Here is a 25,397-nt window from a genome sequence, read left to right as displayed (position 1 = left end):
AGCTTCAAAAATGAGTTGTTGGGGCAGGGTTGCAGTGGAACAGAATAATATAGGAGCAAAGTTTTTGTACACTATTAAAATAAGGTAGTATTAATCCAAGTTAAACTGCTATAAACTAAGATATTTATTGTAATGCTTAGGGTAACCACTAAGAATATAACTCAAAAAATATATAGTAAAAGAAACAATAAGGTAATTAAAATGGTATGCAAAACATATCTACTTAACACAAAATAAGGCAGTAAATGGAGAAAATGAACAACAAAAAAGATGTAAGACATATATAAAATGAATAGCAAAATGGCAGAAGTGAAGTCTTCTTTATCACTAATTACATTAAATATAAATGGATTAAACTTTCTGATTAAAATGTAGACATTGGTAGATTGAATTAAAAACCACAATTCAACTATTTGCTGTGTAGAAGCTCCTCGCTTTAGATTCAGAGACAGATAGACTGATACAAAAGGATAGAAAAAATATTCTGTACAAACAATAATCAAAAGAGAACTGGGGTGGCTATGCTAATGATCAGAAAAAGTAGACTTTAAAACAAAAATTTTATAAGAAACAAAGAACATTATATAATGATAAAACAGCCATCAATAAGAATATATAACAATTACAATTATAAACATATATACATGTAACAAATGAAGAGAAACTGATAAAATTGAAGGGAGAAAGAGGCAGGTCTACAAAAATAGTTGGAGATTTCAATATCCCACTTTCAGTAATTGATAGAACAAGGCAGAAGATCAAGTAAATGAAAACATGAACAACACTATAAACCAACTAGACTTGATGAAATAGATAATATGAATTGCCCTATAGCTATGAAAAATTTAATTCACAATTTAAAAGCTCCAAAAATATGAAATCTCCATGCCTGGATGGTTTCCCTGGAGAATAATGCCCAACACTTAAAGATGAATTAACAGCAATTTTACATAATCTCTTCCAAAAAACAGAAGATGATTTCCTAAATCACTTTATGAGGCCAGTGTTACCCTGATATCAAAACCAGACAAAGACACTACAAATAAAAGTACAAACCAATATTTTTTCTAAGTTTGGATGCAAAAATCCTCAACCAGAATATCAGCAAACAGAATTCAACAATATATGAAAAGAATCATAGACCATGACAAAGTGAGATTCATTCAAGATATACATTTGAAAAAACAATCAATTTAATCTACCGTATTAATAAGTTAAAGAAGAAAAAGCATATAATCATGGCAAGTAATGTAAAAAAAGCATTTGGCAAAATCCAGTACCCATTCATGATAAATATTCTCAGCAAATCATGATCTTTTGGCTTAAAGCAATTATAACTATAATTAATGCAATTCCTGTCAAAACCACAGAATTTTTTTATATAGCCATAGACAAACTTATTCTAAAATTTGTATGGAAAATGCAGGCCCCAGAACAGTTAAAACAATCTTGACAAAGAACAATAAAATGGGAGGAATCACTATGCTTAGTATTAAGGCTTACTGTGCAGCCACAGTAATCAAGACAGTGTGCTATTGGCAAAGGAATCAGCACATAGATCAATGGAATGAATAGAGAACCCAGAAATAGACCCACATAAATATGTTCAACTGATTTCGGACAAACTTAAATAGTAATTAAATTAATAAGTGGTGCTATAGCAATTGGACATCCATAGCCCAAAAAAAAAAAAAGAGAACTCAAACTTCACACCTTATACAAAAATTAACTCAAAACTGATTGTGGACCAAAATGTAAAGTGTAAAACTAAAAATCTTTTAGAAGAACAAGCAAACAAACAAACAAACAATCCCAGATTATCTTCAGGGTCTAGGGCTAGGCAAAGAGTTAGACTTGATACCGAAAGCATGATCCACAAAAGAATAAATTTATAAATTAGACCTCATAAGAATTAAAAACTCCTCTTTGTGAAAGACCTTGATAAGAGGGTGATAAACTTCAGAGTGGGGGAAAATATTTGCAAACCACACATCTGGCAAGAAACCAGTGTCTACAATATATAAAGAACTTTCAAAACTCACTATTAACAATCCAGTGAGAAAATGGGCAAAACACATGAAAAGGTATTTCACCAAAGAGAATACACAGATAGTAATAAGCACATGAAAAGGTATTCAATATAATTAGTCGTTAGGGAAACACAAAACCACAATGCACTATCTCACCATGCCTATCAGAATAGTATAATAAAAAATAGTGACAACACTAAATATTGGCAAAGAGGCAAAGAAACTGGATCATTCCTACATTACTAGTAAGGTAAAATGGTACAGTCACTAGAAAGCAGTTTGATCGTTTTTTAATAAAACAACATGCTATTATCACAGATGCAGCAATTACCTTCTTGGATATGTATCACATATTAATAAAAACATGTTCACACAAAAACCTACATACAAATGTTCACAGTGGCTTTATTCATAATTGCCCAAAACTGGAAACAACCCAGATGTCCTTCAATAGGTGGATTGTTAAATAAACTGTGTTACATTGGCTTCTACCAAGCAAAAAGAAGCAATGAACTATTAATACACATAACAATTTGAATGAATCTCCAGAGAATTATACTGAAAGAAAAAGTCAATCCCAAAAGTATGATTCAATTTATATAACATATTTGAAACAACAAAATTTTAGAGATGGAGAACACATTCGTGTTTTCCAGGTGTTAAGAACAGGACTGGAGGGAAAGAAGTGCAAAGGAGGTGAGTGTGGTTATAAAAGAACAATACAAATCTACACATACGATAAGGTTGTGTAGAATCAAATGCACACACACACACACACACACACACACACACACAGAAATGAGGGCAAGTACAAATGAGAAAGCTGAATAGAATCAGTCAATTGTATCAACATTAATATCCTGGTTTTGCAAAATGTTACCATTGGGGCAAACTTGTTAAAAGATATTACGAGATCTCTCTGCACTACTAATTATAATTGCATGTGAATCTATAATTATCTCAATAAAATGTCAATTAAAATAAAGACTAGATAATGTCATTCTGAATTTTGAATCTTAATCAAGAATCTGACCTCTTTCAAATAGGCAGTTGGGAGCTATAGAAGCTGGTTGAGTATGGATGACTTGGTTACAGGGCTATGGATCAAAAGAATCAATATGATGATAGTAAGTATGATGAATTAAAGGAGAAATTACTGAAGGCAGGGACACAGAAAACCATAATCAGGGATCAAGTAAGAGGTGATACTGAAGAGGGTATTGCACCCAAGGAAGTATGGACTAGATCTTTGCCTTTGGTCAGTTCAGAGATGACATATCCAACAGACATTCACTTTATCCAAGCTCTTTTGTAACTCACACAGTATGTGATAATCTGACTATAAAGCAAAGGCATTTCCAAGTTATTTCACTATGTTGAATTAATTCTTTTATGCCATATTTTTAACATTTTGGTTAAAATGAAACATTTTTAGTCCTTGGTTTCAATAATTTAACAATTTTGTAACTGTAAGTGACATAAATTTTCTAATCACTGTGATAACTGGCATGTTTTAAAAAATAATTTTTAGATGTTTGAAGATTGGAAAAATATATTAGACTTGTGGTTTTAATTAATTTTAATTAAATGTTTAAAATTTTTGATTAAATAAGTTTGTAATCAATGTTGAACGGTCTGAGGACTTTTAATTTGTTAATTTTTAATGTTTTGATTTATTAGTCTTATAAGCAGAATTTAAATATTCAAAGAAATATTATTTAATGAATTTATACATTGTTTAATTGTGCATGAAATAAAATACAACAGGAGTGATGCTCCTCATGCATTAAAGATTACTGTCATCAAATTGCAGATCTGGAATCTAAGTCCTTCTCTGCCTCCTTGACACCAGGCTGCCCTGGCTAGGTCTGCATCCTCTCTTTTCAGCCTTCTGGAAGGAGTAACGGATCTTACCTTATGGGGTTATCCATCCTGGACACTGTGAGGAAGGCAGCAAGATTGGCTGTGTAGGAGGAGCACACAATGAGGGTGAAGAGCCACCAGCTGCCCATCACGATTCGCATGGCCATGGAGTTCGCTGAGGATTCACCACCTGCAGGAGGCAGGCAAAGGGGATTGGTCCTGGGCTTCTGCTCTTGCTTTGCATCTCCAGAGAAATTCTCTGCCCTGCGGCCAGGCATGAGGAACCACCCCTGGTGGTGAGCTGGGGATCAGGAAAGTGACTGCCGGCTGGTTATGGTGGGCTCTGACAATTCCGGGGAAAAAAATGCTAGGACCACCAATCTTGGAAAGGGATGGCAGACCACAAAATACGGAAAAGTTAGCATTGGCATTTTTAGTGACAGGATGTTTCTCAAAATGCCAACAGTAGAGTTCTGAATATCAAAATCTTCTAGTTAGAAGATTCTACCTCACTGTGTTGAGAACTTTCAGGGCTGCAACCCTATGTAATGTCCCTTTTCATTTTAAATTCACATGGAACAGTCTCAGCAATTCTGTAAAATTACCTCCTACCTGGAGGATTTCCTGGCTTTCTTTTAAGAAATGAGATGCACCATATCACTTTTATTATTACTCAGCCCTCGCTGGATGACCTTTTTTTTTTCCTATGATTTTCAGAAATCACTGCATGTGACTTGTAGTCAGAAGCTGCCTCTTTGAGGCCAATTGTTTCTCCTTGGTCCCTTAGGTGGTAGCAGAAGAAAACTCCTCACTGACTATTCTTATATAACCTCTCAAGCAAGTGATACACACATTTGCCATGGTGCAAATAAGGCTAGGACTCACATTAGGAAATTTGCAATTTGTTGTTTCCAGTCAAAACTGCACAATCCTGTAACTCCCCAAGTGCTATCCAGACTTCTCAGAGACAGGAGACTTTGTATCTCAAGAATGGCTGGAGTACCGCTTAGATGATTGCAAAACAATTTTGATTTTTTATCCCATTAAGACTTCAAATTTAAACAAGATGGAGTTTCTGACAACCCTGTCTGCATAACAATCAATCTAATGTGGGAGGCAAGGAAAGTGCAAAGCAGAACTCGCAGGTTAATTTTATCTAAAGTGGAAAATCAGGACTTGAAGTTAAGTTCCGTGTTGTGATTTCATTTAGTTCCTATCTGGTATTACTCAGAGAACCTGGGAGCAGCATATTAGGACTACCTTAGAGATTAAATAAAATTGCATTTAAAATGACTTTGGCAAAATGCGTCCAAGAACTTTGCCAACGGACAAGTTCTTCCAAGCCCCTGGGGCTCTTCCAACATTGAGAAACCAGGAGGGTACCTTGCTGTACGAAGGCTCCGTAGACGATCCAGATGGCACTGTTTAAGGTGGCAGAAGCAGATGGCCGGGGCTGGGCAGCACTCTGAGCCCTCACGGCCTGTATCCGGTTCAGCACAAATATCATCACGCCAACCACAGGGATGGCTGCTGCAATGCAGGCCCACACGGCAAAATCAAAAGGAGCAAAAAGGGAGAAGATGCTGATTTTCTCCTCGGGCTTCTTGATGAGGATCCCCACCGAGTAGTCCATGTACCGCTTGCTGAAGTCCACCACGCTCTCCCTCTCCGGGGTGATGGTGATGGCGGAGATGGCTAGGTCCGCTCTCTGAAAGGCAAACCCATCTCATCAGACAGCAGTCCTCAGTTTACCACTAGGTTCTACCCTGGGTCAAGGACTGTCCTCTGCCCTTTGGGTTGTTCAGTTCAGAGGAAATGGACTTGAGAGTTGACACCTCGTGACTTTGAATGTTGTAAGGAAAATCCAGCACTAAGGTGTCTCTTATTACCTCTTTCACCTTACAAATTTCTCTCCCAAACCCTCAGAACTCCTGGAAACCACTTCTGGAGGAAAGAGTCTATAACCATCTTCATTCCTGTGTGAATTACAGTTTTTCTTCACTTTCTTAACAGTCCCCTTAGTGAACTATCTCCTTTCTTTTGCTGGTATTTCCCTCTTACCGCCCACCCCCATCCCTGCCCCAACTCCCTTCTATCTTCTTCTGGCCTCATCTACATCCTTCCTGTACTTCAAGGCCACAGGGACACTCCATTTTTCCATCAAACCTCTCCAAACGCCATTAGCCCACACAGGTTATCTCTCTTTTCTAAAATACTTTAGAAGTTATATGGTGAGTATATAACTGCCTTGAATCTCATTAGTGTATCAGGCCTAGATTGTTTTATATGCAGACTCTATGTCAGAGAATAACATCCTCCAAGAAAAAAGGGGTCATCCACTTCCTTTGATCTTCTGCCTGCCTTAACTCATGGCTTCTCAGACATGTGGGCTGCTTCGTCCTTTAGTAAAGCCATGCTGTGAAAGGGCTCTCTGGGCATCCTGTGCTGTGACCTCAAGAGTACCTCCCAAGATTTTTGCTTTCCAAGATGAGCTTAATTTAAAAATAGACAAAGAGGGCTTCCCTGGTGGTACAGTGGTTAAGAATCCGCCTGCCAATGCAGGGGACACGGGTTCGAGCCCTGGTCCGGGAAGATCCCACATGCCACGGAGCAACTAAGCCTGTGCACCACAACTACTGAGCCTGCGCTTTAGAGCCCGCAAGCCACAACTCCTGAAGCCCAGGTGCCTAGAGCCCATGCCCTGCAACAAGAGAAGCCACCACAATGAGAAGCCCATGCACCGCAACAAAGAGTAGCCCCCACTCGCCGCAACTAGAGAAAGCCCACGAGCAGCAACAAAGACCCAAAGCAGCCAAAAATAAAGAACTAAAATAAATAAATTAAAAATACCTTAAAAATAAATAGACAAAGACCCATTAATAGTCTCATGCTCTACTAACTGAGCTAGTCGGGCACCCAAGACCCCATTAAGATGGAACTAGATTGTGAGGTTAAAGCTGCCAAGACTGGTGGAGACTAGGATCCTTATGCCTAGGTGGATGTCAACATAAGAGCATTAAAACGTACAGTGATCATCCCTATCTTGGCTCTGGGGTCTCTTAAGTAGGAGGCATCGTCAGAACTAGGTTTATTTTAGAATGACCAGTTGTGACAGCTGATCCAAACTACATATTCCAATTGGGGAAAACTATATAGAAGGATTTTATCAGGTCCAATATGCGGGCTAGAGGGGCAAATATACTGACATCTAAACTGTGAAATCCAACAACATATCTAGAGTAAAGAGAAAAAATGGTGGAGGTGGCCGTGTCAGAGATCTCAGACTTGCCACATTTGCATCTCTGGTTCTTGCTTCTCTTCTCAGAAACCCACGGTCCAGGGAGGTTTTCTGGGTTTTTTGGTTTATTTGTTTGTCTGTTCTGTTTTTGTTTTGTTTAAGTTTGGAGCATATTTAATGACAGAGAAAGAAATCTAGGGGATCAGGATAGGTTAACAACAAAGAATGGAGGGAAACTAATTTATGAAACCAGGTCCAGAGGAGGCACAAGAGAGTTGACTCGTGATGCTGGTGGAGGGGTGAGCTGTAACAGGAGGGAAAACACTCCCCCTACCCCGAAACTGGAGGTGAGGGCACGTGTCTGCAGATATGAACTTGACAGGAAGTTGAAGTAGAATCTCATGCCCAGATGTCTCCATTTCTTTCCCTAAAATAAGAGCACTTTGTTTTCTAATTTAAGATAGAAGATTATTAGGTTGCTTGAGGAGAAAGATAAAGTTTTGAAACAGTCTCTAAGGAATGTAGCCAAGGGGCCCAATAAAGGACATGTTAAGGAACTGTCCCAAAGGCCCAGTTGAGTTGAGAAGCCAAACATTGTTCATACATCCATCTGGACAAATTTGTGATTTTCTCCTCTAACTGCATACAGCAAGCTGGATGTCAGAGTCAGAGGGTAGATAATAGAACCAGGTCAGGGTTTCAATGTAACAAGAAATCAAGAATAATTTAGAAGAATCATACAGGATGAAGGGAACAGGGGCTTATCTGGACAGCCACAGAGGATGCACCAGGAAAGGATGCAGTATCAGAAGGGCACAGAAATCTTAGAGAAGAATGAACCTCAAATACATGTGCCAAGTGAAAAGGGCCAGACACAGAAGACCACATATGGTATGACTCCGTTTATAGTAAATGTTTGCAAATATCAAATCTATAGAGCTAGAAAGTAGATTAAAGGTTGCCTCCGGCTGGGGTTGGGAATGGGATTAACTGTAAATGAATATGAGGGATCTCACTGGGGTGATGGAAGTTCTGTAAAACTAGTGAAGAAAACGGTGAAGATTGCACAGCTCACTAGATTTCCTAGAAATCACTGAATGATACATCTGAAATGGGTGAATTTGATATATAACTTTTTCCACAATAAACTTGTTGTATGTGTTTTGTTTGTTTGTTTTTTAAGCTTAGGAGAAACCGGAGAGAATACAAGCCTCGTGTCTGCATTCATGGGTTATAAAGCAGAGGACCTGTGCTTTAGGAACAAAGGCCAGAGTCAGAAGGACGACAGGATTTAGTTATGGATTGGGACAGTGACAGTGACATGCAAGACGCTAACAGGGTACATGGGGGCAGGTCCTCGAAGGTCACTGGAGGTGAAGGGATCAAAGCACTCGAAGCCCAGGGTGGTCCGTAGGGATGTCAGAAACATCAAGATTGATGGCAACAGTAATACTGGAGAAGGGGGGGCTTGAGCAGATCCGCCAATGTAAATCGTTGTCAGGAAATGACCTAGAGGTCCTAAGACGGAAGGGTCAAGGATGGGGAGACAGCAAATTGGCCTCACGCCATGAATCTAAATGAGGACCCAGGCTCTACAGGAAGGAGGAAGATTAATGATTTGAAATTAATCTGAGGAGCTGGGGAATGCCGTATCACTTATACGTAGCAATGCAGACACACCCACACACTCAATTCACCTACACACATGCATGTGGACACACACGATATACACGCCCACTTGTGGGCCTTGAAGAAGAGAACAAGCATGCATCAGTTCCCCCCAACCACCCCTCGTGAGAATTGGGTTCCTACTGCAGCCCAAATGTGGGAGTGGATTTCATGAAGTGTGGATTACAGAACAGGCACAGTGGACACGTTTCAAAGGAATGAGAGCAATGGGCACAGAAGGAAAACACAAAGTACCAGGGAATTAGAAAATAAAAGAGCAAAAATGGGTATAGCAGGGAGGAGGCGGGTGGAGGAAAAGAGATCCTTAGTGTGTGGAGCGTGGTAACTGTGGTCTGTCTAGCTGGTCCCAAGATTCCAACTTCATAATGGGCCCAATTTAGACATCACCCCAGAGGCAGACTGGGGTACCCCTCCCCATGGACCTGCTTTTGGGACCTACCTTGCTGATGAGCTCCCCGATCATCCCGTTCCAGGAGGTGTTATGGAGCTGGTGACCGTACCTGCCATCGGGGGCCTGGTAAATCTCATATTTGAAGCCCAGAGCCTTGGCCAGTGCATCCAGGACATCGATGGAGAACCCTTTGTAGCGCTTGGGCTGTCCAAGGATGTTCTCAGCCACCATCACAAAAGGCTCTTCCTGAGGACAACAAAATGAATGTTCTTCAACTAAATCACAGGTTCGTGAACACACATCTTTCCAGGGTATTATTAGAGAGACCAATCCGATGAACCATAATTTCAGAACGTTTGTGGACATGTGCATTGTATTTAGCCAATTTAGGCCTGGAGTCTGAACCCCTCTGCCCTTTTCTAAAGCAGTTTGTGGACACTCAGGATACAGGGCACAGGAAAATCCCTCCAGCCAGCATACTGATGGAGGAGCAGATTTATTTGTCCTGTGTCATCCCAGACTCGGCCCAGAGCCCCATCTCCCAGAACAGCACGGCTTGTTTTCATTCCTTCATTTATAACATTGAGGACTCTGTCCGCTGGAAATGCCATGATTCTTCGGGACCCACGTAAGGAATGTGGATACCTCTCATCCAGGATATCAGATGACAACAGAGCTCTGTGATACTGGATTGAGGGAAGACAGTAATACATCTATCAGATCATACTAGAAAATGGAGGCTGAGTCACAGGACAAGGCCATACTGCACGTCAAGGACAGGACAGCATTAAACCCCACGGTCTGAAAGTCCAAAGCCAGGCCATGTGCACATTCACACATTTTGCGCTATGTCACATGTGCTCTTGTAGGGCACGTGATCATCTGGAAAACACCTCAGGCTTCCCCACCACCACCCTGTGAAACTGAACAAGAAGGGGCCTTTTGGCAACGTCCCCAGAGACTACATCTCATTAATTTAACTTTGGGGGGAAATAAGGTATAATGTTTATTCCTGGTGGGCATATGGGGAATGCGGAAACGTGGTTGCCCAAGACTTCTAGAGCCAAGAGACGCCAGTGCTGCTGGGACAGAGGGGAATGTTTGGACCATGTCTGACCAGCTAATAAGAGATAAATCTAAAATGTCTCCTACAGTTCTAAAGAGATGAAGAAAGAAATGGAAAGGAAGATGCTTCTAAGGTATCTTAAATACGTAAAAGTCTCTGATTCCAGGACAACCATGCAGAGAAACTGCAACAAATGGTCTTCATTATGAACTTTGTGTCACATGGGCCCATCACTGGTATTGGGTTCTGGAAGGATGTCCTCCCAACATCCTTCTGGGGGCTCTAGCTACCAGCAAACCTCTCCTAAGGACCACCAGTAGGTCAAGATCGTTTACATCCAAGAACAACTAGAGTTGTTATGCCCGCTCTGGAGCTCAGCACTGGACCTGGATTAGTGGTCCTTCTCTAGAGCAGTCCAGTGACCTCCCATGGAACGTCTCAGAGGCTTGGGGCAGAATCTCCAATCTCACTCTTCCTTCACTGTTCATAAAATTGTTTGAGTGAAAGGCCTTATGAAAGCTCAAGCCACTACTTAAGATCCCCTTCTCTCTAAACCCAGCATCAAGCCAAACAGCGAGAAGCCTCTGACTCAAAGCCTGAATGGCAGACCTCCCCCATATGCCCATGATCCTACCAAGACAGTCACCACTTTGAGAGTCAGTCCTTGGAGGCGACTGCCCATGGGCCTCTCCTGCAGGCTGCCATTCAGGCCCTTCTCCGAGTCCCACGTCGCCAGCTGTGAAGGAAAAAGGGAGTGTGAGGGACAGAACGGGCACCTGTGCAAACCTTAGGAATCGACTCCTAAACTGGGCTCCTGAATCAGGCAGATAGATGGACAACAGCCCTAGGAGTTTCCCAGAGAGCTAGAGGCATCTTACAACCTTAGAAAGAATGAAGGTGTGACAGATAGAGCTCCGCTTCCTCCAGCAGCTCATCTGGATCTTGAGGACCTGCCTCATCCTTGAAATGAAACCAATTGGTAGGAACTTGTTTCTGGAATGAACATTTATGTCCAATTTTACTGTCCACCTACTGAGGCCATGTCAATGTGTCTCGCACAAAGTGCCCTCTTTCTTTCATACTCCTTTGACTTGCCCAGGCCAGAAGGTCCTTGAGATCAGCTGCTTCCATCACCAGAGCAGGATGAGATCAAAAGTGAAGCAGGTAACAAAGACCCAAGTTTACAGTTGTCTTACACCCTGATGCCAATTGCAAACAGGACCAAGAGCTCACTGTCTTCACTGTAGTGCTCACTTCATAATTTTCCCTGATAGGCAGGTAGAGGCCAAGAATACATGTGCTCTGGGTCTGCCACATCCTCCTAAGCCTGCAGGATCTGTCCAATAGATGCATTTAAGACCATCTAAGATGGTCAAGGAGACCCTATCCTGGCTCAGAAACAACTGGAGACACAGATGCTCTTGGGACTGCTTCCCTTCCCTGCCTCCCTGCAGGGCCTGAGCAACAACGATGAACCCTTTGTCCGATCAGTGATTCTCAATCGTTAATTGGTGACATGTAAAAAGATAGATATTGGCCCCATCTAAAGCCAACATAATTAGGGTCTCAGCACTTGGACATGAGGAATGTTAATGCTTCCCCAGCGATCCTCGTTGAAAACCTCTGCTCTTCTAGGTCACTGGGCCTCTGATGTAGCTGCACATTAGCATCTCTTAAGAGGGCTTTTAAAACCAACTGAAGCCTGCCCCCTGCCCCAGAGTCTGATTTAACTGGTCGGTAGTGGACTGGACATGGATCATTTAGCTGCCCAGGTGATTCTAATGCACAGCCAGGATTGTGAACCGCCGCCACAGATGAAAGCAGTGATCTTCAAACCTTAATACGCAGACAAATCACCTAGGGATTCTGCATGCATTTCTGATTCTGGGGCCTGAGATTATTCCTGTCTAACAAGCTCCCCTGTGCTGCTGTTGCTGATCCATGGACCATCAGTTCAGTACCAAGGGGTTAAAATTCAGACTGTCACAGTAGCACCTACCCTTCGCCAGGGAAAACCCACAAGACCCCTAGTTAGGCTGAGCAAAAGAACTACCCCTCTGCGGAAAAGTGCCACCAGATGCCTTAAAGGAGCCACCAATAGTGCCGCTTACGGACACTTCTACTCTCCCAGCATTTCCCATAGCCCTGACATCTGCAGCAAGGTCGGCACCCTGAGCCTTGACTATGAGGCCACAGTTCCAGAATCTGTGGGGCCGCTCTACCTGGAAGATACTAGAACGCTGAGGCCTAAAGCAGGAACATCGGAATGAGATATGTGGTTCTAGAACCAGTTTAAAGGAACCTGGAACCTCCTGCCATCACTTCCAACGTGATACAAGCTAAAACCCACTTCACCCTAGATAATAGGATGCCTGGAAGTGATGAACAGATCACTTAGTTAAGAGCACAGTCACATACTCTGAGGAACTCCCCACAGCCACCACTCATTAATTTGAGGGGCACTGCAGTGAAGAACAAAGTTAAGATCTATCCAAAGTCCTGTTCAAGGACATCAAAGATGCCACACTCTTGGAACTGGTATAGTGAGAAGGAAACTTCATGGCTATTTCTCTATGGGGTCTCAGGAAATAGCCCTGGGACTTGCGATCAATTCCCGCAGCCGGATTCAAATGCTGGTCAAAGGGAAAAGACAAACTCAGACAAACGGAGTCCAGGTGTTGACTCCCTGCATTCTTTGGACCCTTCGATATCAGACTCGGGGGACTCATGGTGTGTATTTGGGCAGCCTGCATCTTATCCCCATAACTGTTTAGCCCAGGCATTGGGGCTGCTTAACTCTATGTGTGATCTGCTGCACCCCCTGGGTTGGGTGGTGTTATGAAGGTCCCGGTCCCCTTTACTACCTCAATGACTTACAGAGTCATAATGGAAGCAAAGATGACATGTCAGCTCCAGGGACTGGATAGTTTGCTCTGTACCAGGACTTGAATTCGTAACGCCTGCTGCCCAACCTCCTTGGCACTGGTGATGGGGCATCTCGACTTTGTGCTGCCCTGGTTTGGATGAGCACCTGGAATGAGGCTCCGCTTGGCATCGACCAACCGGCTTTACCTGTCTTTCTATTGGGATTGTAATCAGTCATGGGAATGGAAGCAGGAAAAACAGTTGGGATAAAGCCCTGTCCTTCTACGGTTTTAGTTCAGCTGTGAGAAATGCTCTGCCTCTCCATCCTTGTCCTCACCGTGCTCTGCCTCTAGCCCACTGCCTGGCTCAAGGCAGCAGCACCTCTGCCCCAAAGTACTGCAACAGCCTCCTCACTGTTACCGCAACCTCTCTCTCTTAACAGCCCTCCTCCATTGTGCTGATACTTGTCATAAACTCAAATACAAACTATGTTAATTAACATTTTCTAATTACTTCCTATTTCTTAAAGAATAAAGGCTAACACTTTTCAACTTGGCCTAAATGAAAAGGCCTTCCTGATCGAGACCCAACCTTGACTGTCAGCTTCAGTTCACTCCAACCCCACCAAATTCCTCACCTTTCTCAAGCGCATGGTGTTCCCTCCTGACTCTTTACATCCAGGTTCTTCTCCCTGGAATGCCATTTCTCTCTGGCTGGGTCTGGTAAACTCTTACTCAATTTCTCAAAAAAATAAGCTCTTACTTTAGGGTAGTTTTAGATTCACAGAAAAGTCGCAGAGGTTATGCAGAGATCGTCCATATACCCCACACCCAGTTTCCCCTGTTGTTAAGATGTTACATTGGTATGATTAGTATGATACATTCCTCCCAACTAATGAAATGTTTAGTTCAATCTCCACCATTGATACAAAGCTGCAGTAGAAATGATCTTCAGTGTCTTCCATTCTAGACCTAAGTCTGTGATTCCGCTGTGCTATTTGCGTTTCTCACCCCGTTCCCTGTGATCCAAACCCTGTCTTCATAAACTGTCTAGAGGTTTGGGCACTTGGACTGGACCTTGCCTTGCTTATTCCCATCTCAGAGTTTCTAACCTTGCCTTGAATGTCATTTCTCCTCTAGACGATCAGCTCCCTATTACTGGTATAGTTTGGGAACTTGGAGGTATTAAATTAGCATATGTTTATGAGCCAATATATCTATGTTCTAGGTGTGTTTCCACCACTTACCTGAGTGACCTCAGCACATTTTACAGCACAGTACTTAAATCACAAGAGGCAACAAATATTTTTAAATAAATTTAACTTCACTGAGATTCCATTTTCCTATCGATAAAATGGAATAAAAATACCATCCCTGCCTACCATGCTGAGGGGCTGTTCAAAGGAGAAAATAATTTTGAAATAATATGTAATAAAATAACTTAAATAATAATCACAAAGTAAAGAATCAAGATATTAGAAGGTGTGTACAATGCGACCTTAATTATGTCTTCTTTTAAAGGCAGTGGTTAAAACGGGAGGAAATGTGTTTAAATGTAATATTTGGATTTATCTTGGTGGTAGAATTATGAATAACCATGATTACTTTTTTTACGCTTTCCTATGTTTTTAACAGGTTTGTCATTACTTTCACAAAAAGGAAAATATGCTTTTGATAAAAATAGTTAGCACGGGTGATAAAGCAAAATCCTGTCACATGCACTTGTATGATTGAGGGCTGAATGGAAGGAAGCAATTAGAGTCAAATTATCTATCGGTAGGTCAAGGCCAGTCTAAGAGTTAGAACTTAATATTGAATACATCAGTTCTCTGGTTGCAAGGAGCTATGGCCGAGGTGCCCATCTCCTAGAAGAGGCACACTGCAAGGTCTTCCAGGACAGCATCTCACAATCTAAGACACCTCCAAGATTGTGTAGGGCCCCATGAGCCTGCTTGGGTTTGGAGACAGGGCAGTGGCCCCTCCTGGGGCCCAGCTCCATGAAGACAGGCAGTCTTCCTCCACTAAGGAAGAGGGGCGGGTGGCATCAAATCTTATTAGTTACTATTCAGACCATCCTAAGGCAAAGTCATTTAAATCAAAGTGCAACTTCATGAGAGAAAGAAAAAAAATTCCTCCAACCTGTTACTATTATTCCTATTTCTTTTGTCTGAAAGTACTTAGGGACTAAAGGTTTTTTAGTTTACTGTTTTTCAATACTCACTTCTCTCTCCCTGGCCTTCAGGCATCCTGTACTCTAACAAAGAAAGAAAAAGTACTTCAAAGAGAAACCAAAATTCTGCCTTCAAACACATCAAAGTAACCATGTTCCAGGATCTGGGAGCCTTCGAGCTGGGCAGGAAAGTGTACTATTCCCTCACATCAGCCTGAAGCCAAGTGCCCTAGGCTGAGTGAATCCTCCTATTTCCACAAAGCCTTGGCTCTTGTCCAAATCTTAAGACCAGAGTGGTAAACCTTCATTTGAGTGAGGCCATCCCTCTGAGCACCCAATATGTAAGACCAGAGCAGAGAAAGTCACAATCCTTTTCAAACAAAATCTTTCGTTTAAAAGACTAAAGTGGAATTTTTAAAATAAAATAAAGCCTTTAAGTGGATTCCCAAACTTGCCGCCCATCAAGATTAGGAGAGACTGTGTTCTGCCTCCCTCCTGAGGACAGCTTGGGGCTCCCTGATCAGAATGCTGGAGAAAAAAGTTCAGATAATAAAAGCCAAATGAAGCTGATAGGCTTGATAAATGGGAAGCCAGAAAAACCTTTCACCCAGTGAAGTCCTGACACTTAGTCATACAGCTGCAGACCATTTCATTTGTACATAAGTGCATCTACTCTGACTTCCTCTTGTATTTTGCAGACAGAATTTTGTTTATGGGGTCAATGAATTTATGGCCACGGAAACCCACTTTTGACAGCTGACCTGTCAAGATCAGTGCCTGAAAAACTAATTTCCAGCACTGTTAAACAAAACGAGAACTGCCGCTGTTTGATAAGACAGCTATGGTTTTCATTCATTGCCAAGAGCTGCTCTACCCAGACCGGAAGCGTGGATGGAGCCAGAGGTTACAGCACAATCATTACTTGAAAGAGGATAAATGGTTTCAAAATCTGATGATGACAAACAACTGTTCAAGAGATCAGCCAACTGGAGAATAAATTTCATAAACCATTGGTGCCAGGAAAATATATTTCCTGAGTCAATCAGGGTGTTCTTCATGTTTGCGTTTGAGTTGTGAGATGTAGGGGTTTGGGACTTCGTGGCCTGTCCTTATTAAATGCAGGACTATTAACCCTAAATGGGACCGACCTCCTTTAGAAGATTGGGCTTTGTGGTCTGTCGTCTAGTTATAGAGGTGTCGTAAAGTGCTGGTTCTCTTTTCATGGCGGGGAGCGGAGAAGGGAAGGAGAGAAGAGGCAACCCAACTGCTGTGCAGCCCAGAATGTGACCAGCTTCATACATTGAGCCTTGCCAATTCCTTGGGAGGGAAGCGGAAGGGAAGAAGGAAGGTAGGTTTGCTTACCCCCAAATCTTATGCTTAGCTATATCCAACAAGACAATAGATCAATAACCTCTATCGTCACATTTCGCAACTGAGTGAGCAATACTTTGCTGGTGAGCTTGTCTCAAGAGAGCACTGGAGGCTGGAAGTGAAGTTTCTATGACCATGCCAGTCAGATCTCACAGCCATAGTTGGAGCTCCATCTGAGCTGTATCCTCATTGACCAGCGACTGCCATCAGCCGAGTGCAGACACGTTCGGCTGGCGTACAGGATTCAGAGTGATGGCGCATGGGTTTAACATCATGTCAGTACATGGGCTTTTCTGAAATAATAAGCCCTCTATTAGCTTTTATTCCTTGGTCCATTTTTATTGGAAAACAAAACTGTCTGGTGTATGTTTCAAAAAAAAAAATCAGAGCCTTGGGTGGGGGTGGGGTGAAGGGGGAACCCACATCTTGAATCAGCGTGCACTGGGGGATTCAGCCAGCACTGATATCAGTCAGGAGGTTGCACATTTTAAACTCTGACTAAATGCAAGGACCACATGCTCAGACACAAACAGGGCATCTTGGAAGCAGAGTGCAAGCATCTGAGGATAGGATATTAATATTTGTAGCCAGGGTTCCTGAAGGAAGGCCTACTTTGAGAATTCATTTTGGGCCTTCCAGTATATCTGGGTTACTAAGGGCAGGCCTTTAGAGTATAAACCACAGGAGATGACCATCAGATTAGATATATCTACGGAGGAAGGGGCCAGGACCACTCTTGAGGCTCCAGATGTGCTCTATAGGAGAGGGCAGGGGACTCACTCTGAGACATGGGATAACTGAACTTCTCAGCCCAGGAGCATTTGCACAGGGAATTGAGCATTTGGTGAAAGTTGTACTTTCTGAAAACAAGCCCCAGCAGAACTTAGGTTAAATGTCCAAAGGGAAGAAGAGCCCTTAGAAAGTGAAAGAAAAGTGAAATAGGCTGGAGAGAGATCACATATGGGGGCTTCATGAAAAACCTTTAGCACGGATGAGAGAAAGATACTCCCCCAGTGGTATTACAGAGGAGGACGAGGAAAACTAGAAGTGCCCTTGACCCTGGCAACCAGGTCATTCATGATGGAGGCCACAGACAGGCCCAAACTCTAGCCTCTCCTCTCTGAAAGTGTGGGCCCAGGGAGTCCTCTGGGAGCACAGAGGGCTCCCTGGGCCCACACTGACTGACTCTAGTGGTGCCAACAATGAAATTCTTCCGTCACATTCACAGGGAGGATGGAGGCGGTTCCACTTCTGCTTAAGATACAGAAGGTAAGATGATGTTGCTCTCATTGTAACAAACAAACAAACAAACAAGAAGTCAGAGCATCAACAAAACTATATTTTAAAAATTATCCTCTGAGAAACCTGTGGTCCTAAGACCCTCTGGTGAACTGAATGTCAAAGGATGAGAAGTCCCTCCGAGGAGAGACAGAGCATAAGAAATATTTCATCTTTGGCAGAAAATGGGACAAAAGAGGTGGTAGTTAGATGAGTGGATAAGAAGAAAAAAACTGAAATTTTACCAAATTCTTAAAGGCCATGTGTAGGCCAGCATGACAGTGAGGCTCCCTGGGAGCCCAGACTCAAGGGAGGCCCCAAGCTGCGGGGGGGGGGGGGGGGGGGCACACCCACTCATCAGCTCTTTCCACCAAGCCTCCACTGGGTAGAATACAAGAAAGAAATATAACAGAGCATCCAAAAGTTATGGGACAATATCAGATACATGTATATCCGACATTGGACTTGTGTCTGATATATGTGAAGAAACCTTATGACTCAATTACAGGAAGGCAAACAACTCGATTTTTTAAAATAGAGAAATAACTTATTTTTCCAAAAAATATATATGAATGGAAAATAAGCGTATGAAAACTCAACATCATCAGTCATCATGGAAATGCAAAACAAGACCACATGCACATCCACTATACCTCACTAGAATGACCAGAATCAAAGGCTGATGTTACTGAGTGCTAATGAGGATCTGGAATGCAAAAGGTGCAGCCACCTGGAAGACAGGTTGGCAATTTCCTAGAAAGTTAAACATACACTGAGCATACCTTCCAACCATTCCACTTCTAGCTATTTATGTAAGGAAAACATAAACTATGTCCAACACAAAGGTCAGGATGTGGCTGTTCGTAGAAGCTTTATTCATAACAGCCCCAAAGTGGAAACACTCACACGTCAACCATGGTGACTGGTGAATGGATAAACAAAGTGTGCTATACTTATACAATGGAATACTACTCAGCAATAAAAAGCTACAAGCTACAGACACAGGCAACAGCACGGATAAAACTCAAAAGCATTACACCAAGGGAATGAAGCCAGACACAAAAGACCACAGACTTTATGAGTCCATTTATATGACTTCCTTGAAAAGGCATTATTCTAGGTCCTGAAGATAGAGCAGTGGTGGCCTGCAGCCAGGAATGGGAGGAGGGTATCAAATGCCAAGTACAAGGAAGGCTATTTGAGGGTAATGGAAGTGTTCTATATTTGGAGTGTTCTTGTGTTTATACCATTTACATTTGCCAGAGCTGATCACACTGTACACCTAAACCAGTGAATTTATTGCAGATGACTGCATCTAAATAACCCTGACTTGTCTTATACACACACATATGCACATCTTGATAATGATTCGGAAAAGGATGGAGCCATGTGCTAGAGAGGTGGGCTAGTGGCACTAACCTGTCATGTGACCCAACTGTGACCTTTTGGCAAGGATGGTAAGAGGGGAGGATTCCCAAAATAACATGATGAGCAGTGTCAGGACACTCGTGTAATTGTGCCTGAACTAGTTAGAGCTAGATGGATATCAAGTGGCCAAGAAATCATTCATCTATCTAGAAGAATTGAATTCACCTTTATAAAGGTTTAGGAAGAACATAAGGGCAGTTTTACCTTCAAATGGTTCCTTGGTTTGTGGGTTTGTGTGGGAGAAAAAATAGATTACATAACATTATATATAGTATGATCCAATTTTTTCATGCTTATTTCATTTTGTGAGATGGTGCATGCGCATACCTAAGACACAAAAGGGTAGTTATAACTGGCTATTTCTGGAATTAGGTAGAGCGATGAGATTGCAGGGAATGTTCATCTCTTGCCCAATACAATCCTGTAATGTTTGAATTATTTTACTGAGAGGAAACATTGTTTCTGTAATCAGAAGAAAAACAATAAGCTATTTTCATTTTGAAGCTGCATTGCAATATGGCTTATAACTGTAACGTTGATTTCATCTCTCTAATTGTTTTAGGCTTATTGGTTTTGGCCCTCTAAATAAACTGCAAGTTCTTCCAGAGGCAGTATCCATAGTGAAACAAGCCAGGATGGAATTTGCTTCTCCCACCTGTGTGCTGGAGGACCTCTGGCAAGTTACTTGAATTGGTCATATTCTTTTTCTGGACTCAAGTGTGCACATCTGTTATTGGTTATTAACAGGCATTAGTGTTATTGACAATACTTTTTTCTCAGGTCTTTAGTATGCTCAGGTCCACGCTAGCAGCTTAAGAAATTTTCGCTAGTGTGAATTGACTAGAATTAATGGCACTATACACCTTATACATCAGTCTGAAGTCCGACAAGATACCTTCTGACAGCCAGTACTATGAGTCTTTGCACCGAAAAAGGAGCAGGTGTCTCTCATTATACTCTCTCTAAATTCTGGGCTATCTCCTTTCCCTAGAACACTCTCCTTGTCTTTTGTTTTCTGACTCTGAGTCATCCTTTGAAGATCATTCTAGAGATCCTTCCTTGCACCTTTCACCAAGAGTACGTCTCCCGTTGGCGATTCCAACCCATAGCACGCCAGCCTTGATCCTGTGGAAATGCTTTTCACAATATATTAAAATTGCATGGCTATTATTCGCAAATATACTCTATCTCCCTAAAAGCAGGGACTCTCTTTTCTTCATTTCGATTCTCTCAATAAAATTTTATTAGAAAAATTAATAAAATTTATCATCCCCTGGGCACTTTCTCATTAACTGGGCTGAAATTTCATGCTTTTCTCAAACTCTAACTCCCAGGATACGTCCCATATCTGAAGATCTATAAATGGCTTTCTCACTCACTTCTGATTTATTTATAATGGTTGAGGGTGCCTGGGCTGGATTTTCTCTTTTGCATGGTTTTGTTCTGTATACTTACTTTTAAGACTTCTAGTCATGGGAAAATGTTGGTAAAATGAATGATTCAAAAGGCATTTTTAAAAAACCCACTTTTTATGCCTTTACCTCTAGACTCTCATTGCACAAAGTGTGGTCTGTGGACCAGGACATCACATTTCCTGGAAATTTGTTTAAATCAAAGAATCTTGGCTCTAACCCATGTCTCTTGAGTCACTATCCGCATTTTAACAAGATTCCCAGGTCACGTGTGGGCACAGAAAAATTTGAGAAGCATATTTCTCGATCATGCCACCATGATGTCTGGCCTAGCATCTTTATGAGCTGCTTTACCTCTTATCCACCTGCTATCTAATCCCCACTCAACAGCCAGAATTGTCTTTCCTTTCCTTTTTTTTTTTTTTAATATTATTTACATATTTGGTTGCATGGTGTCTTAGCTGCGGCAGGCAGGCTCCTTACTTGTGGCATGCAAACTCTTAGTTGCAGCATGCATGTGGGATCTAGTTCCCTGACCAGGGATCGAACCTGGAGCCCTGCAATGGAAACGCGGAGTCTTATCCACTGTGCCACCAGGGAAGTCCCTTTCCTTTCCTTTTTCAATAAAAATTGTTTTATTTCACTCCCTTAAAATTCTCAAGTGATTTTCTGTTAAACTTGGATTTAAAGGCATACATCCTTTTCATGGCTTATAAGACTTTCCAAGACCTGCCCCAGGCCTGCCTTTCTACCTCAGCCCCTGCCATGCTTTCCATCTTGCTTACTAAGTTCCACCAAAATGCATCACCTTTCAATTACTCTCTCAAGCCAAGATATTTCCTGCCTTGTGAACTCTGTATACACTCTTACTTTCCTGATAATTCTTATCTCTGTCCTTCACATCTAATGTTTGGCTCTTTCTCATCTGGCAGGTCTTACCTTTATCCTCTTGATAAAGTCAAGCTCACTCTTCCTAAGTACTCAATATTCTTAAGTTCAGAACTTTGTTATTTTCTTTATAGCTCTCAAATATTGTAACTGTTAAAACCACCCTCCATGACAGAAATTTTTTTTTGTTTCTATCTGTTCCACTGTTTTCCTGTTTAGCTCACCATCCTATACCCAACCTCTGATACATTTCTAGCATACAGCAGGCACTTAATAAGTATTTGTTGAATAAGCAAATAAATCAATGAACTAGTCCAAAGAGTCAGCAAAGTTTTCCATAAAGGACCAGGCAGTACATATTTTAGGCTCCTTGGGTCATATGGTCTCTGGGGTCAGCTACTCATTGAGTGTGTGTGGCTTGATTCCAATAAATTTAACTTACAAAATAAATGACAAGCTAGATTTGATCCAAAACCCATAGTCTGCAGATCCTTAATAGTTAATACTTTAATAGATCTTTATTGGAGTACAATTGCTTCACCATACTGTGTTAGTTTCTGTTGCACAACAAAAAGAATCAGCCATATGCATACACATGTCCCCATATCCCCTCCCTCTTGAGCCTCCCTCCCATCCTCCTTATCCCACCCCTCTAGGTCATCGTAAAGCACCGAGCCGATCTCCCTGTGCTATGCTGCTGCTTCCCACCAGCCAACTATTTTACGTTCGGTAGTGTATGTATGTCAATGCTACTCTCACTTCGCCTCAGCTTCGCCCTCCCACCCCATGTCCTCAAGCCCATTATCTATGTCTACCTCTTCATTCCTGCCCGGCAACTAGGTTCATCAGTCCCATATTTTTTTAGATTCCATATATATGCGTTAGCATACGTTATTTGTTTTTCTCTTTCTGACTTACTTCACTCTGTATGACAGACTCTAGGTCCATCCACCTCACTACAAATAACTCAATTTCATTTTTTTTTATGGTTAAGTAATAGTCCATAGTATATGTGTGCCACATCTTATTTATCCATTCATCTGTCGATGGACACTTAGGTTGCTTCCATGTCTTGGTTATTGTAAATAGTGCTGCAATGAACATTGGGGTACATGTCTCTTTTTGAATTATGGTTTTCTCAGGGTATATGTCCAGTAGTGGGATTGCTGGGTCATATGGTAGTTCTATTTTTAGTTTTTTTAAGGAACCTCCATACTGTTCTCCATAGTGGCTGTATCAATCTACATTCCCACCAACAGTGCAGGAGGGTTCCCTTTTCACCACACCCTTTCCAGCATTTATTGTTTCTAGATTTTATGATAATGGCCATTCTAACCAGCATGAGGTGATACCCCACTGTAGTTTTGATTTGCATTTCTCTAATAATTAGTGATGTTAAGCATCTTTTCATGTGCCTCTTGGCCATCTGTATGTCTGCCTTAGTGAAATGTCTATTTAGGTCTTCTGCCCATCTTTTAACTGGATCGTTTGTTTTTTTGATATTGAGCTCCATGAGCTGTTTGTATATTTTGGAGATTAATCCTTTGTCTGTTTCATTTGCAAATATTTTCTCCCATTCTGAGGGCTTTTTTGTCTTGTTTATGGTTTCCTTTGCTGTGAAAAAGCTTTAAGTTTAATTAAGTGCCATTTGTTTATTTTTGCTTTTATTTCCATTACTCTAGGAGATGGGTCAAAAAAGATCTTGCTGTAGTTTTTGTCAGAGTGTTTTTTCCTATGTTTTCCTCTAAGGGTTTTATAGTGTCTGGTCTTACATTTAATTCTTTAATCCATTTGCAGTTTATTTTTGTGTATGGTGTTAGATAGTGTTCTAATTTCATTCTTTTACATGTAGCTGTCCAGTTTTCCCAGCACCACTTATTGAAGAGGCTGTCTTTTCTCCATTGTATGTTCTTGCCTTTGTCGTAAATCAGGTGCTCATATGTGCATGGGTTTATCTCTGGGCATTCTATCTTGTACCATTGATCTATATTTCTGTTTTTGTGCCAGTACCATAATGTCTTGATTACTGTAGCTTTGTGGTATAGTTTGAAGTCAGGGAGCCTGATTCCTCCAACTCCGTTTTTCTTCCTATTGTTCTTTCCATCTAAAATGTTTGCCTCTCCAGCTGAACTTTTCAAAACACTACACTTCTTTCAAGGTTTAATTTGTCATTTAAAAAAATTGTTTAACTGTCATGTTTTCCAGAAATCCCATTTTATCCCTCCAACCAGAAGTGGCAGATCCTCCTGCATCCTTAAAGCATTCTGCTTGCCCCTTTTTCATGGCATGGATCACATTCAGATTTCCCTGACAGTTCCTGCAGCAGGCTATATTTTCTGAAGATGGATGTGACAATGTTTCCCATCCCACATTCTCTTCTATAATATGACTTCACCACCCCCTATCAAGAAGTGACGTTTAATTCCCTTCTCTCTTAAAATCCGGTCTGAATCTAATGCTGCATGTCTTTGAGTCTAGGTCAGAAACTTCTGCTTGACTCTTCGGATGCTCGCTCTAGGAAAGGGATTTTCAACCTCAACAACATTGACATTTGAAGCCAGATAGTTCTTTGTTGTGGGGGGTGGGGTGTCTGTCCTGTGCATTGTAGGATGTTTAGCAGCATCCCTGACCTCTATCAACTAGATGCCAGTAGCATCCCCTCCCCCAGGATGACCACCAGAAATATCTCCAGACATTGACAAATATGCCCCCCGGGGACAGAATCACCTCCCATTTAGAACCTCTTATCTAGGAGAAGCCTGCTGCCGTGCAAAAAGTTCAGCAGCCCTGAGACTACCATGCTGGAATAGTCACATGCTCGTATTCTAGTCAACAGTCCCAGATGAATCCGGTCTTCCAGTCACCTCTGCCAAAGCACTAGACGTGTGAGTGAGGCCATCTTAGGCCCTTAAGAGCAGCCCATCAGGCAACTGAGTACCAGCAAGCGATCTCAGTTAAAGTCAAAAGAATCACCAAACCAAGCCCTGATTAAATTTCTGACGTGCAGAATACATGAGATATAATAATAGTATTGTCTAAAATAGCAAATTTGGGGACATTTGTTATGCAGCAGTAATATCTCAAATAGCATTTGGTACCTGGAAGTATGGTGGCATTACTATAAGGAAAATATAAAATTTGTGGAATTGGCTTTGGGACTGTGTAGCAGGAGGAATCTAGAAGGACCTTAAGGAGGCTTTTAGTAGAAGCAAAATGAACCTTAAGGAGACTGGTTGTGAGAGTTTAAAGGAAGGTGAGGAAAAATACTGGGTTGGCCAAAAAGTTCATTTGGGTTTTTCCATAAGATGTTATGAAAAACCTGAATGAACTTTTTGGCCAACCCAGTATTACTGGGAGCTAGAAGGAAGACTACCCTTGTTATATAATGGCAGAAAATTAAGCAAAACTGTCACCTGCAATATTATGGAAAATAGCAATCTACTTAATATACAGATAGATTTGGCTAAGAGAATGTCAGGCAGAATTTGAAGTATCTTTTCTTTTAGCTGTATAACATAATGTAAACATAGACACACAGATAGTTCATAGATGGACTAAAGAAGGGATTTTGTTTTCAAGAAAAATTTAGAGAAAATATACAGAAGCCATGATTTGTTGGATTCAAAAATAAAAACTATTTCTCAACCCGAGTCTCTTCTAACAGAAAATCCCCAAATAAAAGAAGTCCTTGATGCAAAGAAATCTCATA

At 41.6% G+C, this 25,397-nt stretch overlaps 1 protein-coding gene across 3 annotated transcripts in view; it reads right to left on the bottom strand.

Moving 5' to 3' along the window:
• Window positions 1-25,397, bottom strand: part of GRID1 (glutamate ionotropic receptor delta type subunit 1) — a 666,519-nt gene that overhangs the window by 109,481 nt on the left and 531,641 nt on the right. For 2 of the 3 annotated variants that reach the window (XM_033841989.2, XM_033841990.2), the window contains exons 9-12: window positions 10,912-11,013; window positions 9,260-9,457; window positions 5,277-5,601; window positions 3,945-4,083 (exon numbers count right to left, since the gene is read on the bottom strand). In XM_033841989.2, the coding sequence (XP_033697880.1) occupies window positions 3,945-4,083; window positions 5,277-5,601; window positions 9,260-9,457; window positions 10,912-11,013 (764 nt within the window). The remainder of the gene's footprint in view (window positions 1-3,944; window positions 4,084-5,276; window positions 5,602-9,259; window positions 9,458-10,911; window positions 11,014-25,397) is intronic. The other variant, XM_073793383.1, reaches the window with a different exon arrangement.

Source organism: Tursiops truncatus, chromosome 16, assembly GCF_011762595.2.
Source record: "Tursiops truncatus isolate mTurTru1 chromosome 16, mTurTru1.mat.Y, whole genome shotgun sequence".
Lineage (NCBI taxonomy): Eukaryota > Metazoa > Chordata > Mammalia > Artiodactyla > Delphinidae > Tursiops > Tursiops truncatus.
This window is presented reverse-complemented; position numbering and strand designations above follow the sequence as displayed.